The sequence below is a fragment of the Nannospalax galili genome, unplaced genomic scaffold (genome assembly GCF_000622305.1).
Source record: "Nannospalax galili isolate Female #2095 unplaced genomic scaffold, S.galili_v1.0 scaffold127, whole genome shotgun sequence".
NCBI lineage: Eukaryota > Metazoa > Chordata > Mammalia > Rodentia > Spalacidae > Nannospalax > Nannospalax galili.
The window spans coordinates 5639203-5657181 of record NW_008360326.1 but is presented as its reverse complement, the minus strand read 5'-3'; the positions used below and the strand labels follow the sequence as shown (position 1 = coordinate 5657181).

At 55.6% G+C, this 17979-nt stretch overlaps 2 protein-coding genes and 1 long non-coding RNA gene across 5 annotated transcripts in view; 1 reads left to right on the top strand and 2 right to left on the bottom strand.

Annotated features, from left to right (window-relative positions):
* Positions 1–7548, bottom strand: part of Asic4 (acid sensing ion channel subunit family member 4) — a 22291-nt gene extending 14743 nt beyond the window's left edge. Inside the window, 3 exon segments of the mRNA XM_008825788.3 lie at positions 6577–7197; positions 7199–7501; positions 7504–7548. Coding sequence (XP_008824010.2) covers positions 6577–7197; positions 7199–7501; positions 7504–7548 — 969 coding nt within the window.
* LOC103727762 overlaps positions 6153–17979 on the top strand; it is a 14490-nt gene continuing 2663 nt past the window's right edge. Inside the window, exon 1 of the long non-coding RNA XR_606988.3 lies at positions 6153–6384. This is a non-coding gene — a long non-coding RNA (uncharacterized LOC103727762). The remainder of the gene's footprint in view (positions 6385–17979) is intronic.
* Gmppa (GDP-mannose pyrophosphorylase A) overlaps positions 14646–17979 on the bottom strand; it is a 7363-nt gene continuing 4029 nt past the window's right edge. For 2 of the 3 annotated variants that reach the window (XM_008825793.3, XM_029560027.1), the window contains exons 7-13: positions 17340–17470; positions 16279–16413; positions 16069–16166; positions 15868–15914; positions 15607–15699; positions 15268–15436; positions 14646–14930 (exon numbers count right to left, since the gene is read on the bottom strand). In XM_008825793.3, coding sequence (XP_008824015.1) covers positions 14830–14930; positions 15268–15436; positions 15607–15699; positions 15868–15914; positions 16069–16166; positions 16279–16413; positions 17340–17470 — 774 coding nt within the window. In that variant the 3' untranslated portion in view covers positions 14646–14829. Of the gene's footprint in view, positions 14931–15267; positions 15437–15606; positions 15700–15867; positions 15935–16068; positions 16167–16278; positions 16414–17339; positions 17471–17979 lie in introns of all 3 variants that reach the window. The other variant, XM_029560029.1, reaches the window with a different exon arrangement.

Here is a 17979-nt window from a genome sequence, read left to right as displayed (position 1 = left end):
CCCAGCTTCCCTGGTCCCCTGAGCTGTCTCCCCTCCCCCTGCTTGGTATTTACACCTTTCACACATTTGTAAGCTATTATCCTGTCCACGCTTAGTCACCGCTGAGCCAAGCGCCACGGATTTAGCTCCTTTAATCTTTCCTCCTAAATCAATCCTCCATTTCCCCTTAATCATCCCGTGGCTCCTCTCTGAACTCTCGCCGCTACGGCTGCCGCAGCCTATGCCTATCTCTCTGGAACTGCTCCCCCTCCAATCCAAAGCTGGTGTCCCAAGGGCACTGTGAATATTTGGGGGGTGGATTGGATTTTCAGCCCTTCCACCCCCAGCCTGGGAGCCAAGGGAAGTGCAGGCACCCATATCCCTTCCTGGAAGACACACAGCATCAGAGCCTTTCTGTTCTCAGCCTCAGGCTCTGTCCTTTTCCTGCCTGCCCACCCTACAGCAACTGGGGGAGGTCTGAAGACCCTAAGTCTCTGTCATGACCTACCAAAAGCAAAAATAATGACAACAAAAACCACAATTATCCTGGTGGATCAGGCCCTCTACTCTCAGACCTCCCTCCCAAGCCAGAGCTAGCTGTCCCCACCTTCTCTGCCTAGCTGCTCAAAGGAGAGCCGAGAAGGGCAAGGAAAGCTGCTATCTCCTCAGCCTGAAGCTGCTGTCCCCTCCCCTTCGTCAGAGTGGCTATCTCTCCGGGACCACCCTTGGGCTCCATTTTTAATTGCCCCTCTCTGATCCTGCTAGACAGGCTGACTCCAGGGCCTAGGGGCTAGGCCTTCTGACTGCTCTCCCTTGGACCCTCCTGCCTAGAGGTTTCTGATCCTCTCTGCCCCTTAGCCCAGACCTGGACCAGACAGCCCTGCTGTCTACCACAAGAGGACAAGTTCCTCCTGGAAGCCCAAGGGCAGAGATGGACATCCATGGAGTGGAGAAAGATGGAGGGTAGGAGGTATGGGGGGCCATTTCTTCAAATGCTAATCAACGTTTTCCGGTAGTGCAATGAGAAGCTGAGTTGGTAATGAGCCCAGCTCAGGGCTGATTCCTGATTAATGAAGAGGCCACAGGGCTTCTGAGTGGGGCTGGGTGGGGTATGTCCCTCACTACCCTCCCTAATGCCCTTGAAGACCAGCTTCAGTGACAGTAACCATCACGGCCTATCCCTGCAGGCACACTACCCAAACCTCCTCCACCAACTTCACTGCCAGTGCAGCCAGACTGAGAGTGCCCCCTCCAGGAGGCCCTGAGGAGCAGCAGCTACTGCTAAATAAGAGGTGGGCAATACCCTATGCAGTCTGCAATGTGAACTGTAGGCAACCTATGGGCTTGTTAGATTCAGGAAAGTTTTTACTGAAATAAGTTGGATTTGGAGTTTCTTTTGACACCATGGAAGACCTACCAACACCCTCATATAGGGTGAAAGCCTGGGACTTCACCCTTCCCTTACCGTATTTCCACCCACCCACCCCACTCCTTTAGACAGGACCAACCCTCAATCAGATGTTGCACTAAATGTGCACAAGGGTCACACCTCAGAACAGGATGGGACCAAAGGATCAGAGGACTGGACAGTGGATTCAGGTAGAGTTAATAAAGCTCATCTGGGAGGTAAGAGGCCTGAATCAGCCTCAAAAGGAATACCCTCCCTTCCAGAGCCAAGGGGGCAAAGAGCAGGTCTGGAGTTGGGAAGGGAGTGTGGATTAGCCCCTTTCACAGACAATGGCCAGGGGTCAGAGATAGAGCCAATACTGGCTCAACTACACCAGGGGAATGCAGGGACTAAGAAAGAAACTGGGGTAGAAGGACGGGGTTCCTGAGGAGCCCTAACTTGGGGGCCAGGGCAGTCAGAATGGGAGAGGGCTTGTATGTAGTCCCCTTTGCCTCAGAGCTGTCCTGGGTGGTAGGCGGAGAGGGCTGTGAGGGGAGGGGGAGAGCAGGGAGGGGGACTGCCCAGCTGGAAGAGGCCTTGTCTAATTGTGCCTGATTAGTAGAGAGGAAGAGAACAGGGCGAGTGATTAATAGTCGCGGCAGTCACCAGCGTGTGGGGAAGGAGGGTTGGGAGGGAGAGGGAAGCCTGAGAGCCAAGAGGGGACAGAGACAGTGATGAGCCTACAGGGCCTTGGCCTCCTGCTCTCCCAGGGGATGTCTGCACCCTTGATCCTGGGAGCCCTAGAGAGAGGGGCTGGGGCCTACTACTCCTGCCTCCCTGGGATTCCCTCCTCCTTCCTACCTTGATTTTTCAGACAGGAAAATGGTAGAGAAGAGACCAAAGTCATGTCTGCCCCAGAAGAAAGGTGTCACATGGTACTTCCAAGAATCCCAAAGCTCCCAACCCCCAAACACTGACTCCTTCCTCAGCTTAACATAGGACCTCAACTTGATTTGCAATCACAGCCTGCATCCATCACCATAAGCATATCCTTTAGTCCCAGCAGTAATTCCAGCCTTGCCCCAGCCAGGCAATCTGAACTTCATTCACCAATAGGTTGTCCAAGACAACAGCCACTAGTCAGGCATGCCTAATCACATTTCAAATGCTCAACAGAAACATGTGGCTAGTGACTACCATGTTGAACAGTACAGATACGGGACATGCCATCATCACAGGTTTATTGACTACACTGACCTACAGAGTGTATGCACACTGTTGCACAGATGCCTGTTTGGGAGGGCTATAATCTCAGAGGACGGTGTGGGCCCTAGGGTCACAGGGAGGAAAGACTAAAGGATGGAGAACAGTGGTATGCCAGAGCTGGGATCAGAAACCAGCAAGTGATGAACAGTGAGGTTAAAAAGATGGCCAGCGCAAGCCTGTAGTCCCAGCACTTGAGAGGCAGAGGCAGGCAGATCTCTGTGAGTTCAAGGCCAGCCTGGTCTACATAGTGAGTTCCAGGACAGCTGGAGCTACAGGGAGACCCTGCTTCAAAAAGACAAAAAAAGAAAAATAGATGGCCAGGAGCTGAGGTGGCATTGATGACAAATGACACTTGCAGAGTATGTACTGCATGCATGCCAGGCAGTGTGCTAAACTCTTTAGGAATACCTCCTTAATCCTCACAACTACCCTATATCCCATGTAATGAATACACAATGGATGCTCATGGGAGTGCTTTGGTTTTCCCACACAACTGGACTAGAGCTGAGGCTCAAGTCCACATGATCACTAGGCTCCAGAACACACATGGTGTACAGGCCCCTGCTGAGAGGAGTTGCTGGCTTTTAGAGCCACCTTTGTATTGTACAGAAAAAGCAATGAAGGCTAAGGAGAAAGCGATTGCCGCCTGCTAAGTGGGTAGGCTGAAAGTGAGCCACGGTGGAGGAGGTAGACCTGGGGCAGACACACAGCTGGGGGGCTAGTGGTAGGAATCAGGGAGGAGAGCCATCTACAATGTCGGGTGGGGCATGGGGTGATGAAGGAGGCAGAAGTGGTAGTGGGTTGGTGTGAGGCTGACTATTGAGGGGAGAGAGAAAGAGAAGAGCTAGGTGCTTAACTAGAGGAAAGCTGGATGGAAAGGGACAGAGAGTCCTACCCCCAGCACCCTCTCTTTCTCTCCTCTCTGCTCTCCAAACTGTGGCCAACCCATCCCATTCCTTAAGCCTTCCCAGCCTTCTTTAGCTCAGAGTAGCCTCTCTCTCTCTCTCTGAACTCGGACTCTTACCACCTATGCACCTCATCTGGCAATTAATCCTGGCACCTTATGACACTGCCTGCATGGCTGGTTAACTCTTGCATGGTTGCTTAAGCTTTTGAGCATCCCTGTCCCTGTTCTACCATGAGACTGTAGGCAGCTTGAGGACAGGGATTGGGGACTAAGGTTTCCCTTATTTGCTGACCCCATAGACCCCAGCAAGGAGCCTGACGCAGAGTAGGCACACTGAACTGCATGTTGAGTGACTGGGAGTAAACGAAGGGATATTTGGGAGCATGGGGGTGAGAGCAACTGCAGTGGTATCAGAAGCAAAAGCAGCAGCTTAGGGGACTGGGGGAGGGCACATTACCCAGAGTAAAAATAGGCTGGAAAATGTGACATTTATTAACTTGGATTCCGGAGGAAAGGTCACAGCAGAGTGGGGAGTGGGAAGGAGGAAACAGGGAAGGCAACAGAAAACACATAACAGCCCCTTGCTGAAGTCTGTCTGTCACAGTCACTGACCATTTCACCACCCACTCCCGGGCAGGTGCCATCCAAACTGGCTTATGTATTCATCTCCCCCACCAAAAAACCCCTAAATCCCCATCATAGACCCCCACAACCTCACCACAGAGCTGATTATGGACCTCATGTCCTCACGAGAGGCCTCATGTCTTCATTTCTCTTTGCCAGTCTCACCCAGGCAGTGTACCCATCTTTCCCATTGCCGTGAGTCCCAGCCCAGCTCCTAACTGTCTGAGACTCAGTCGAGTGTGCCAGGTCCAGGAGGAACTATGTGCAGCATATGGGGGACAAGATGTGGACAGGAGGGTACAAGTCTAGGCTAGGTTAGATATAGGAAACAGGAACCCCCAAAAGGGATTCTGTCTCTAGTGCTTGCTTTGCCCCACTTCTCCTGGGTGTCCTGGAAAAGCCCCATTGCTGAGACCCACAAGCTTCCTTCTCCAGCCCCAGGGTACCAAGGGCCTATGGAATGCTTCCCTTGCTCTACCCTGTCCTCCCCAGGATTCCAGAAATTCTTGGCCTGGATAAAGGGAATCATCCCTGTATTCTCTGGGCACCTCTTATCCTTGTGGCCAGCACAAATCCTCTATCACCCTCCCTTCATTTCCTAAGCTCTCTCCATTTCTTACTCTACTGACATGTGTCATTACCCTTCCCTTTTCCTGCCCGCCCAACCCAGGCCTGAGACAAACTCTAGCTCAGTGACACAAAGACCCCATTGATTTCTGCCCCATCAGCATCTGCTGAGACTAGGCTCTCCCCCTCCAACACCAACACAGAGAGACTTAAGACAGGAGTCCAATGGATTCCAAAGGTCATACTTACACTTTACATCCCACTTCTTTCCTGGGGATTCTTCCAGGTCTGGCTTTGGGAGGCAGTGATTTTTCCTAAAAGATAGGGTCTATACCTAGACCATAGGCTAATAGTCCCTGATTCCACTCCTGGTAAAATCTCCTCCCTCCAGATCCTCTTTCCATGTAATTCCCCCACTGTCTCCACCTACACAACCCAATGGCAAGAGGCCCCAGACACTGCAGGCATGGTGGTGGGGCTACGAACCTGGTTGATGCGTGTTTCGTGGTAACACTGAGGCAGTGAGTGAGAGAGCCTGGGGGTGGGGAGCTGGCCTCTGAGGAGAGAAAGTCCCCATTGCTGCTAGAAGCTGGGCCTGAACAGGTACTGTCTTGACACCACACATTTTCATACATGCACCAGGCAATGGTCACAAGGATGAAACCAGAGACACATACATAATGCTGGGAGTCAACTGGATACTGGGGTCAGGCGTCTCACACACCATGAATAATAGATAGCCTGTGAGCATGAGTGAATGGAGCCCTGATAGACCAGAAGATGCCCAAGACACGCCCCCCCCCACCTGGCTGTGGGCGGTATACAGGGGACAACAGGCAAAGCCAGCACCCCACTCCCGGTGAGGGTACATGTGTTTGTGTTCACATACATAGGACCAGTGGTGCCAGTGGTCTCTGAATGGAGAATGGGGAATGGTGGTTGGAATAGACTGGGGGGAGGTGTCAGGGGCTGCCATGCTATCCTCAGCATAACCCCATTCTTGGCAGCTATAAGCTGGGGTTCAGGCATGGAGATGAGTAGCTCTCTGGATGGGTGGGTGTGCAGGTGTGCATGTGAGTATAGTGACAGGGACACTGAGTGTATGTGAGAGGGAGTATGCAGGAAACTGTTCCTGAGCAGGAGTGTGTATGTGATTGTGTGCCAGCTCACAGGGTGAGTTATGCACATAGAGTGAATGAGTGATTCCCAGTGTGAGAGCCAGAGCCAGGCAAGGGAGCAGCAGGAAAAGGGGCCAGAGGAGGGCACTGGCAAGTGGGAGAGGCCGAGGGGCGCATGAAAGAGGGATGTGTGAGGACGGCTGTGAAGGGGGGTGTGCGAGAAACACAGAGACGGAAGAGACTGGCACCCAGTGTACAGGAAGACCATTTCCATGCAGCTGGCTGGCCAGAAAGCAGCCCCGAGTCCTCCCTAGCCAGGGACCCGCCCCAGGACCCCTTTCCCTGTCACCTTTATTTGGTAGGAAGAAGAATCCAGTAGCCTCAGAAGAAAAGGGAAACGAGCAAAGTGGGGCTCAGTTGGTCTTGCCTTGGGATGAGGAGCAGCTTCAGGACCCTGAGTTCCTTCCCAGGATACCCTTGGCCCCCAACCCTGGGCACTGCAGCAGCAGGACCAGAAGAGGAACGGCGCCATTGGGGTAAGCCCCTCTGAGCATTAGCTGCTCCAGGGTTAGGGAGCCAGAAGGAAACACCACTGGGGGAGACATGAGGCCTGCCTCTGGTGGCAGAAGGAAGGGAAGCCCTGTTGAGGATGCCCTCACATACTACCCTCCACCTTCACACCATCCTGTGGCCACCCCAGGCCAGGTGGCCCAGCTGGCAAAACTTACCACAGAGAAGTTGCTGGCGGAGCAGTGGTGCCCACTGAAGTTGCAGCTCTTGAGCATATCAGCAAGCTGGTGGCCAGTGCGGTTGAGGATGTCTACCATGTCTGGTTCTGGGTAGCGCAGGCCAGCTGCACGGTGTCCATCCCGGTCTTTGGGGGGCAACCCTGTCAGATTGGCCAGGTGGAAGATGTCAGCATCACTGAGTGCCGAATGCCGGAAACGGTTGATGTTGCAGAGGGTGACAGCCGGGAAGCCTGCCACTGGGGCTGGGGCAGCAGGGTCCATGGCTACCAAGTGAGGCCGGGTCAGGTAGCCCCTCGCCAGGCCAGCTGCCTGGTACAGGAAGGCAGCCAGGGAGGTGAGTAGGGCCAGTGCCCACAGGGTTCTGCGCAGTCCATGGGAGCCTGGGCCACAGGCCCGGCCCAGCCCATGCAGAGTGCTGGTGCTGGCAAAGGTGGCCAGGTCCCGAGGGGCTGCTGCCCCCTGAGCAGCCCCCAGGAGACTCTGCTCATCCCCTGCCTCCTTCTCCTTGGGTTTTGCATCCTCCTCAGCAAATTTGATTTTGCACACAATCTCGATCGGCATCTGTCCCCGGCTGCTGGGACTGGCCAGAGCCTCACTGCCACTGTCCCTCCCTGGTCAGCAGCCCTGGTGCCCTCCGGAGTGGTGGTGGTGGCAGCGGCTGCTCTTCTAAACTCAGGGCAATCAGAAGGAGATTGGGGACAGGGTGGGGGCCTGAGGTGGGGGCGTCACTCCCACTCCCAGCAGCTCCACAGCCCTGGTGCTGCCTCTGCCGCTGCTGCCTCTGCTGCTGCTTGTCTCTCTCCTCGATCGTCTCCTTGTGGCTTCCCTTATCAGCACCAGCACAGCTGTCAGCCCCTGCGTGTGTCCCTGCGAGCGAGCGAGTGAGCGAGGGAGCGAGGGAGCGAGCGCTGCTCCGCCACACCGCGCAGCCCCAGCCGCTCCGCTCAGCATGTGCTCCCGAGCCCACCCCATGCTTAATAATTCAGGACATGTCAACAGCGTTTCACCGGCAGTACGGGCGGCAGGAGCCAAGCCAGGGAAGGGAACCCCCCCAAGCCCAGAGTGGGGATCCCCAGCTTGGGGGCACTCCCCAAACTCTTGCTATACCTTAGTCACTTGCGGGGGGGGGTCCCCAGATATCCCACTCCCAGGCCATCCAGGAAGAGTGCTATGCCTAGAGTGCTCAGCCTACTCCTTGCCACTTTTCTAGACCACACCCCATGAAGGTTCAACAATCTCTGACCCCCATCTCCTAACCTCCCTGACTCATGACTCTGTCCTTCAACTGATCCCACTGCCCCATTCACAACAGCTTCCAGGAACTCCTTGAGAGAGCCACTTGTTTGAATGAGAGAGGGAAGGAAAGGGAGGAAAGGGAGGGCAGGCAAGACAGACTAGGGAGACAACTCTGCTCCAAGATTTTTCTTTCCCTAGAGCTTTGCTGCTGATTTCAACACCAACCATACTCCTGCCCCCTCCAGGAGGGAGGCTGGCTCCCTTTCACTGACTTTGCTCTTATTCCCAGTCCCAGGCACCCATGTGACTGGGATAGAGGCCACCCTGACTGACTTGCACATCTGTGGCCACTTTACTTCCATAGTGGTCTCCAAATCCCTTAGCTATGACCAAGTATGGAGGGGAGCTGGATGAGCTAGGCCAGGGAGCAAAGAGAAGCTCAAAAGCAGGGGAGAGGATGTGGAGAGGAGGGAGGGGAGGAGCCCCATGGAGGTATACCCTGAGGGAGTGGGAAGATGACTTGGGGCTCCAGTGGGACTGCTATACTAAGGAAAACCATGCCCAGGATGTCCTGTCCCTGGTAGAGCTGGGCAGGGGAGCCCTGTAGGCTATCTTTTGTGGAGGGGGAAGCAGACACATGGATTATCAACACAGGTAGGAGGCATAAGGGGTATAAACCTGGGTTGGCTCACTTTAATAACCCCTGTTGGGAGGAGTAGTAAGAATGGGCCACTTGCCCCCTGGGGGGGCACGTGAAAGTGTACTTGTCCCGGAGGGAAAGGGGGGGGGCTGATTAATCGGGGCACTAATGAGCAGCAGGGAGAGGAAGCTCGGAGGGGCGGGGGAAGCGGCTCCATCGATCCAAGCCGCGGTACCAGCAGCTGAAAAAAAAAAGTGAGAAGGGAATCGATCTGAGGGAAACGGCAGCTGCTGGGGATTAGAGCCCGAGGTCCACCCGCTGCCCAACGGCCACCACTCCCCTGCGTCAGGCTGGCCCCCGCAGTCTCAGTCTGATCCTAGAAGGAGGGACCCAAAGGTGGCTCCCCTGGGGGGAAGGGAGCTGCTCAGTCCACCCTGGTTGCAAGGCCAGGTCAGGCCCCAGTGAGGGTCAACCCTACCTAGGCATGCATGATGCCCTACGTAGGTTGTCCCCAGCCTTTCAGCAAAGTGGCTTTCCAGGGCCCCACAGCTGGGTTTTCCCATAAGCCTCCCATGAGTGTAGGTCAGCCCTTCCCCAAGCTGGGAAGGTAAGACCCCCTGAGGGCAGGTTCAGGTGATGCTTCTGACTGGGACACAGCAGGAGAAAGTGGAGCTGGCCCTGGAAGCAGCTGCTAAGTTCCTACTCAAGGATGACCACAGACAGCCCCCTCTCTACCCCATGTTCTGGCAGTCCTCTCCCACACTCTCCCCTCCCTAGTAGACTTCCAGACCTTTCCAAAGCGCCCCACCCCACTATTCCTCCCCATCCTTCTCTCTCTCTCTTCCCTTTTCTCCCAATATTGATTTTTCTTTACTGTTTTTTTTAAAAGGTGATTTAATTGCTTTTTTAAGGTTACTTCAGTCTGGGGCTCTGCCAAGAAAGTGGGAGCTGCCCCCAAGCCTTCCCCAGAACTTGCTACTGCCCTGGCCTCCTGTTCCTGAATTCTCTGGCATCTGCTGAGATCTCAGGGTCACGCTGCTTCTACCACACACTGACCTCCATCAGGAGCCCAGACGACACCCTCTTTCCCCCTGCGGGGTAGCAGGAAGCCGTTCACTTCTGAAAGGAAAGGGGCTGGGTAGTAAATGCATAGGGGGGGTTATGTGGGGCTGTGGGAGAACTCCAGGCTACTGGGAATGAAGCTTCAGTTTGTTGCACACACAATCCCACTCCCACCATTGCCCGGTGGCCAGCTGTCTCTAATTGTCCCCAAGTCCCCACCATCCAATCTCTTAGACCTCCAGGAATCTGGTTTTGCTCAGTGGGGGCCCCATCCTTCCAGCCCATGTCTTGGCTTTTACCACCCACTCCTACCCAGCCCCTTCTGGCCTCCTTCCTATCCTTCCACACCCCCTTCGCCTCTGGCCCTGTACCCTCTTCTCCCTCTCCCTGCTTCCCTGCCTGCCTGCCTCCCTCTCTGCCCGGCTGCAGTTGGGTGATAATCTCCCTCATTTAGCCTCCCGGCTGCTTCCCCGGCTCATTGCCCAGCTGGTCCCTGGGGCCCGGCCCAGCTTCTTCCCCACCCCCACCCCCAGCCCTGCGCCCAACTCCCCCAGCCCCTCCTGGCTTCTCTCCCCAATCTCAGGGGACCAGATGCCCCTTGCTAGTGAAGCACTAGGGCCGAGGGGAGCTGTCCAGGACCTGAGCTAGCTGTGAGCACAGAGGTGGGGCTGCTAGGAACCCTGGAGCTGGGTGTATGGGGAGGAGTTGCTCTCTGTCAAGATGTGGCACCCCATCCAGGGCTCCTCTGCTCTCCAACTGTCCCCATTCCCCAGATTTGTTCAGAGCCCAATTCTCTACCCCCTGAAAGGTGAATTAGGCTTTCTGAAACTGAGAAATGCAGCTAGACTGGGAGATAAAGAGAAGCTAGGGTTGGGCATGCGGGCAAAGGGGGAGGGGGCAACAGGGTGGGCAAGATGGTTAGCTAGGGATACAAGGAGAATACTTGGATGTTTTATTTGGGCAAAATGCCCCAAAGGGAGACCCAGAAATCTCCCAGGATTCAACTTGAAGGGGTTCCCAAGAAGCCTATTTTCACAGTGCTGGGACCCCCAGGCTAAGCTGCATCTACTTGTTCCTACCATCTGTGGGCTCCTGACTGTACTCATAAACTACACAACCCTTGAACTCCTAGGCAGCATTATCCAGATGGAGTCTCATACCTCCTGCTGCCAAGGTGCACCTTCTAGCCACCAGCCCCAGCTCAGAAACCTGGCCCTGGTGCTGACCAGAGGCAGGGGAAGCCAGTGTGGGACATATGTGGGCCAGAAGGGACAAGGACGGGGAGGGTGTTGGCTGGGCCAGGCCTGGTGAGCCAGCAGCAGTGACAAACGGGCTGTGTGGAGGCCAAGGGGCGGGGGGGGGGGAGGAGGCCGAGGAGGTAGAGGAGGAGGCCGGGGAGGTGGAGGAGGAGGCCGGGGAGGGGGGGGGGGGGGGCGGGGGGGGGGGGGGGGGGTGGACGGCGGCTGATTTATCTGGGTTATTTATGCTGCGGACGAGGCAGGAGAAGCTGTTAATGAGAGTCCGGGCAAAAGGGGGGGAGGCAGGACGTGAGTTGAAGCGGCTGAAGAGGGTTAGCATCCCACCACCAGGCCCTGCCCCCACTGTCGCCAGTACTCTGCACCCCCACAGGATCTTCCTTGGGCCATCCTAGTGAAGCACCCACTCCTCCGTCTTGTACCCAAACCATCCCTATTTGGGCACTCTCTACTGGAGGTCATTCACCAGGAATGACGGGGGTGGGGCCCAAGATTAGGGGTATCTGAAGTTACTAGGGAGGTGACCAGGAAAGGGTGGGGAGAAAGAAGATACAAATCCTGGCTGGCCAGAAACTGAGGAAGTTTGTGGGGCCAGTGGAGGGGGCTGAGGTGGGAGAGGGAGGGTAGGGGTCAGTGAGCAGCCCAGTCTCCAAGCTGGGGCTGGAGAGAGGGCAAAGGGCACTTGGGCATCCATCTAGTGTCAGCCCAGAGCCAGAATGGGGCCTGAGTGGCAGAGAGGTTGGGCAGGAGGGCGGTGCTGGTCAGAGAGCAGGAAGAGGGGGAAGGAGGGAGAAGATCCAGAGGAGGGGGAGAGGGCTTTGCAGCAGGGAAAGCTGCTGGGAGCAGATAAGGCGGCACAGCAGCAGGAGGGATTAAAGCTCCTAAGGGGTGGTGGTGGTGTGGAGTGGTGGGAGGGGGCAGGGAAGAGAAGGTTGAGGGCAAGACACTGGGCCAAGGAGATGAGCAGGAAAATGAGATCTGTGAAGGGGCGGTTTAATCGGGAGCTATTAAATGGGAAAGGAAGAAAGAAGAGACTCTTGATCATCCGTTCTGGGAAGATCTTTCCTTCCATGGATGGAGTCTCTACATCTCACATATGGCCAGGAGTGGCAAAGCTAAGCCAAGGGATGTTCTGAGGAGGGTAGGAGACTGTAGGATTGCAGGGCTGGCAGAGACTGGCCCTAGGAGTTGTGTTGGAGAGACTGAGAGCACACAGCGCCTCCTTGAGGTGGCCAGTGGAACACAGGAGAGCACAGTGCCTAGTCAATTGCCCTGACATGAGACCCCACCATGCCCTCTTTGTGGGGAGGGGTACAAGCTTGGAAGTGGTTTCCCAGGGTGAGCCTGGGGTATCCCTTACCATTCTCTGTCCTCCCAGGAGGGTGTGCTTGGGGCAGATGAGACTCCCTGTCCCCTCCAGACCTAGCCTGGGACAGTTTAGGGGTGGTCTTGGTGACAGAAGGCAGCCATAGAGGTAAGAAAGGGAAAGAGAGGGGGATTCGGGAGAGAAGTGGGGGTGGCAGGCGGGGCTGGGTAATTGCGTGTTTGCCAGTTCTCCTGTCTCTGCACAGAGAGAGCGTGTGTTGGTGGGTGTAGCTTCTCTTTGAGGAGTGTCTGTTGGCAGAGGTGTCAGTGTGTCTATCTCAGGGGTCTAGGCTCTCCTTGGTCCCTGCCCCGCTTTGTGTTTTGGGGAGCATGGCTGTGGGCACACCCAGCTGTGTTCTGTGCTGATGCGGCAGATGTGGCGGGCCCCAGCTGTGCCTGCTTCCCGGAGAGGGGGAGGGGGCTGCAATCTGCTCCCCCATAATGGCTGCTGAGTGCCAAGGGGAGGGGACTGAGATAGAGGTGGGATTGGGGCTCTGGGCAACCCAGCAAAGGGAATGGGATAAGCAAGAGCTGTCCCCTCCACAACCCCCAGTTAGTGTTCTTGGCTTGCCCTCCTCACCTAACTTACTCCTGAAGCCCATCCAAATTTTTCTCCACTCAGTCCCTGTCCTCATCTCTCCTCCCATCGCCCCATCCAGCTTGGTGCCAGAGACCCCCCCCTTTCCCAGGCCCGCTCCCCCTCACTGATTTCACAGAATAATCTTTTTATGGAAACTGAAAAAAGCACTAATGGCAGGAACGCACCCCTCCCCCGCATCCCTCCCTCTGCCCCCCCCACTTCCCACCCCAGTTCCCTCCAGTTTCTCTCTTCTCAAACCCACCTCCAGGCCAGTGCCCTCCTACTCCTCTACCTCCACAGGGACAAGGAAGGTAGGGTGCAGGATCCCAGGGTAGCAGACAAGGGGGCTCCCCTCTTCTCTTGAGGCCGGGTGCATCTGCATCTTGGGCTGTGAACTGCCCCCTCAGATAAATGAGGCTTTAGCTCCTCCCAGTACAGAAGAGTGCTGGAGAGGACTGGGCACATCATCACCTCACCCTTAGATACCTTGCACACAAGTGACCCCTTCAGCCTGGGGTGACTTTGAAGACCTTGGCTTCTGCAACCCCCTACCTTCAAACGCTGACCCTTTCCCCTTCCTGTGCCTCTCCCCATTATGTCTCCACCCCCACTGGGTCTAGAAGGGGGGTCCCGGGGGCCAGGGCCTGACACAGACTTATTGGATTTCACGGTGTTTTGCTGAGAAAATAATTAAATTATCATATTTATGATGGAGCTGCCATGGCCTCTGCCAACCGCTTGGAACAGAAGGGTCAGGATAGGGGGAGGAGAGGAAAGGGACCCAGAGCCTGGCCTTGCAGGCCAGTCCTCTCCCAGCCCTTTTCTCTCCCAGGGATGAGTGGGTATACAACTCCCTACTGGTGGTGGCAGAGATGACAAATATGGGCTGGAGGCAGGATGGGAGGAAGCATTGGAAGGGGGCTTTAGAGAAGCAGTTACAGGTCAGTGTTGCTAAGACCCTGGGCCAACTCCCATGGCACTCTCAAAGCCCTCAGGGCCTGGGAGGTCACATCTAGTCCAGTCCCCAAGTCAGCCTTGGCTCAGCTCCCATATATCTTTCTGAGTGCCTGCCTAGGAAGCTGTGACATCCTGGGCTCTGTCCCAGACCCTGCTGTTGACAAGGCCCCAGCACCCTGCTGCCTGCCACCCCAGCCCGCTGCCAGGACCCCCTCCTCTCTCCCACCCAAACCCTGCCCCCCATTCTCTTCGGGTAATTAGATTCCTCTCAATTAGCAGATTACGATCATTACCAGCTCATCTGGCAACTAAGCTCAGCACCCACAGCTGGGAAAAGGGGGGTGCCAAGAGGGGCACATTGGGGTCATGGGCAAACATGAGATGTGAGGAGAACAGGGCTGAGACCTGCCAAAAGATGTAGTGTGAGGTTGCCAAAAGGCGACCAATGCCTCTTCCAGTCTGGGGACCCCTGTCAGGGGAGTTCAGAGACAGAGACCAGAAGACTCCCAGGTAGGTGCAAAATCCCCACCTCCCCAAAGCCGGGCTGGGAGCAGATGGAGCTGGCAAAGCGTTAAACAGGCCAGGGCTGGGGCTCAGCAGGAGCTGAGAGCAGGCTGCAGGGTGGGTGTTCAGCCTGGGTTTGTGCCTCCCAGCAACTATGCCCATTGAAATCTTTCAGCCTTCCCTCAGCATTCTATAAAGCCTGGTTCCAAGCAGGGGCAAAGGTTGGGGGGCCAGGAGGCCAGGGAACCCTGAGGGCCTTCCTCCATCCAAAGCAGCTAGTGCAGAAGGCTGAGGCAGTGGGAGGGGGAGATTTACCAAGGCTCTGGATTCATTATTCATGAGCCAGCAGCAATGACTCCAATTTAAATGCTAATGTGGGGGGGCCTGCCTCAGCTGCCCCCCTTGCACCCCCACCCCTAGCCCAGGCACAAGCAGAGTCCAAGATGGCTCCAAGGTTCACAGGGGTTTATTTGGGAATGGGGAGGGAGATCAGGCATCCCTGGCCACCCACATGGCTCCCCACATGGGAAGATTCTGTCTGGCTTCCTTGAGTCCTTTCTGGATAGACCTGGCCAAGCAGGCAGCAGACCAAAGGAGAGTAGGCAGGAGTCCTGGGTGTTTTGGTAGCCTCCTCACAGGATGATCTGGTTGGTGAAGCTGCGGCTCAGCTCCTTGTGTGGCAGAACAATCGAGTTCAGGATAAGCACTTCAGCAGGGATCCGGACACGGCAGCCTGCAGCATGATGAGGGCATCAGGAGGGGTCATGGAAGGTGATGGAGCAGGGGGGTGGATGAGGCCACCTGGAGCAGGTCATGGGAGGTCATGGGGCAGGGAGCTGGGGGCCCTGGTGAGGCCAATGAGAAGGATCCCTCCCTGCCCATCTGTGTCCCTGGCCTCATGCCCCCAGTGACTCACTCAGGCCTAGCACCCAGCAGGCACTTGGTAAATGTTTGCTAAAGGAAGAAACACATATACTCACACACTTGCACTAGAACACAGGCTCCCTGCAGACCTCCAAATACCACCTGTGGAGCTTCCTAGCCCTTTCCCCTAACCCCAGGAGCCATACCCAGGATAGTGATGGCAGGAAGTAGCTTTCCATCCTTGAAGAGACTCTCACTGTCCATGCGAGCTCGAGGGTCGTTGGGGTTGGGGTCATTTGGGGTCCCTTCTACACGGGCCCAGCGCCCCACAGTGCTCCCCCAGCCCACGATGCTGTGTAGAACACAGGTATGCTCCTGCCAAATAGGATGGTTCGAGGTAAGTGGGGTAGGGAGCAGGAACAGGAGGGTGTAGAAGCAAGCTGCAGAGCCTAGGGGCTCAACCTTCTTGCTCTAGGAGGCATACCTGGGCCCTCCCGGACCTCAGCCTTTTGGGTATCATACAGTGCCATGTGCCTGGCGCCTACCTGCAGTGTGGCTCCGTGGAGGACAATGCTCTCTCGTAGCCGCACCCCCTCACCTACAGTCACCCCCTTCCCAATGGAGACATTGGGGCCCAGCTGTGAAAAGGAACACCATTATCATGAGAGTGAGGGAACTGGGGGTACTTGAAGGTAACAACAGATTATAACAAAGCAGGGAGATGGAACAGCACCTTGAACTTAGGCAGTCTCTGGGCACCCCTACCCACCCTGTCAGCCTCTCCTGAGGTAGAGACCACAGCTTACCACAGCTGATGGGGCCACTTTAGCAGTTGGGTGGATGTAAACATTTCCTAGAAGCAGAAGAAACAACCTGGGGGCAGATATCCCAAAACACATGTGGATAGGGAGGGGCAGGGACTAAGCCTACACCTCTTCACCTGAGGTCAAGAGTTTAGGCTCCAAAGGCAGTGAGGGTAAAAGGGTAATCTTGGATGGGATGAGTACCTCGGATTCGTGGACCCCCTGGAGTGTGCTTGGCTAGCCGTTCTGGGTGAGTGATCTGGTATCGACCCAGATAGAGACGGGAGGCATAGAGGGCTGAGCTGGGGGTCAAAAGGTGGGTAAGGGGCTCAGGGGTCAGCAGGGCCCAAATCTCAATGATCATGCACTCGGGGCCTCACATTAGTCACAGACCCTTTCCCAGCCCCTGCATACCCTGCAGACTTGATCTGGCTCCAGATACCATCAGTGAGGTGCACATAGATTTGGCCTTGCCCAGCAAGGGCTGAGAACACATCTTGCTCCAGGCGGATGGTCCCTGCCCCAGGCCATGAGCCTGGAGATTCCTCCCTGGCAAAGGAAGGAGGAGACATCAGTTCCCTACCTGGACCTGAAAGTGGGGTCTCTCCAGGAAGGAACTGGAGGGGCTTTCGATACCTCTCCAAGACCTTCTCTAGCTTGAGTCCTCTCTATAAAGGGCAGCTCACATTCCAGGCAACTCTCCTACCACCCTGGACTGGCTGCTCTTATAGGGGAGCCCCAGGCCTAGACCCTGATCTTCCCATCCCTGCCCCTTGCCCACCCTCCTCACATGACCCCTCCATTCACCCTCCCTCACTGGATGGAATGAAACACAGACTCACCCCAGAGCAAGGCAGCTGGTGAGGGCAGAGACAGTCACAGAGAAAGGGGGGTGGGGGGGAGATGCCAGCTCAGCAGAAACAGAGACAGAGAGGCCAGGAGAGATGTAGAGACATGGTAGGGTGAGAAATGGTTGCCAGCAAATGAATGAGGCATGAGATGGGAGCTAGGTGGGAAGGGAAGAGCTTTCAGGCTTAGGAGGGGCAATCAGGGTTCTGGGCAGCCTGAGAGAGAGAGAGAGAGAGCGAGAGAGCAAGAGAGCGAGAGAGAGAGACAGACAGACAGACAGACTGACTGACTGACTCTCTGCCTGCCTGTACTTGAGCACATGTGCACCCAAGTGTGTGCTACCGTCTGTTCCTAAAGACATCTCTGGGACACCCAGGGCTGGAGAGAAATGGACCAGAAGGGGAATGGGCAGGCAGTGACAGACAAGGAGCTGGGATGCATAAGGAAGAGGGACAGAATGAGGTTAGAAAGGGAGGGACTTAGGGAGGCTGGCCAGAGATGACTGTGGGAAAGGGCAAAGGGAGGAAGGGGGTGAGCTGGGTGACATGGGGCCTACAGAGCCCATCAGGGGCCAACGGTCTGTGACTGGGGTGCTCAGGGTTACAGGGTCATGGAGCCTGCCTCACAGTTGCCCATCCTGCTGATTACGCTGGAAAACATCCCGAAGAGGCTTCAGGGCTTCTGGGGAGAAGAGGTAGATGCCACAGTTGATGATGTCACTAATAAAGGTGCTGGGTTTCTCCACATAATGTAGGACCTAAGGATAGCAAGAGCTGAGTTCATAATGGAGGAGACTACTATCCAACACAATTTCATACTCTCTCATCTTCAGGCTGCCAGGGACAACTTACACCTTGTTCCTACCTGGCTTTACATCTCTAGAGGGTTGCCTACTCCATCCCCGCATCTCCTAGCATTCCAAGAACACAACTCCAGGCCACTGGGACACCCTTCCCCACCTCTTCCTCTGGAAAAAATCACCTTTTGAAACCCAGTTGACATTGTTACTCCCTCTGAGTCCTTTCCTGGCAGTTCCACAGTTAGCTATTAGGACTGGCACCCCTGGCCTATGGCTATACCTTACTGGGACCACTGTGTCGTTTCCAAGGATTGGATTTTGACTGTCTTTCCAGTTAGATTGAGGCTTCCTGAGAGGCAGAGCATGTGTTCTTATGGCTCTGTTTCTCTCGCACCTAGCTGGTGCCTGGCACAAAACTGTAATAGTATGTATATGTACATGTTTACATTGATGTGTATGTTTTATAT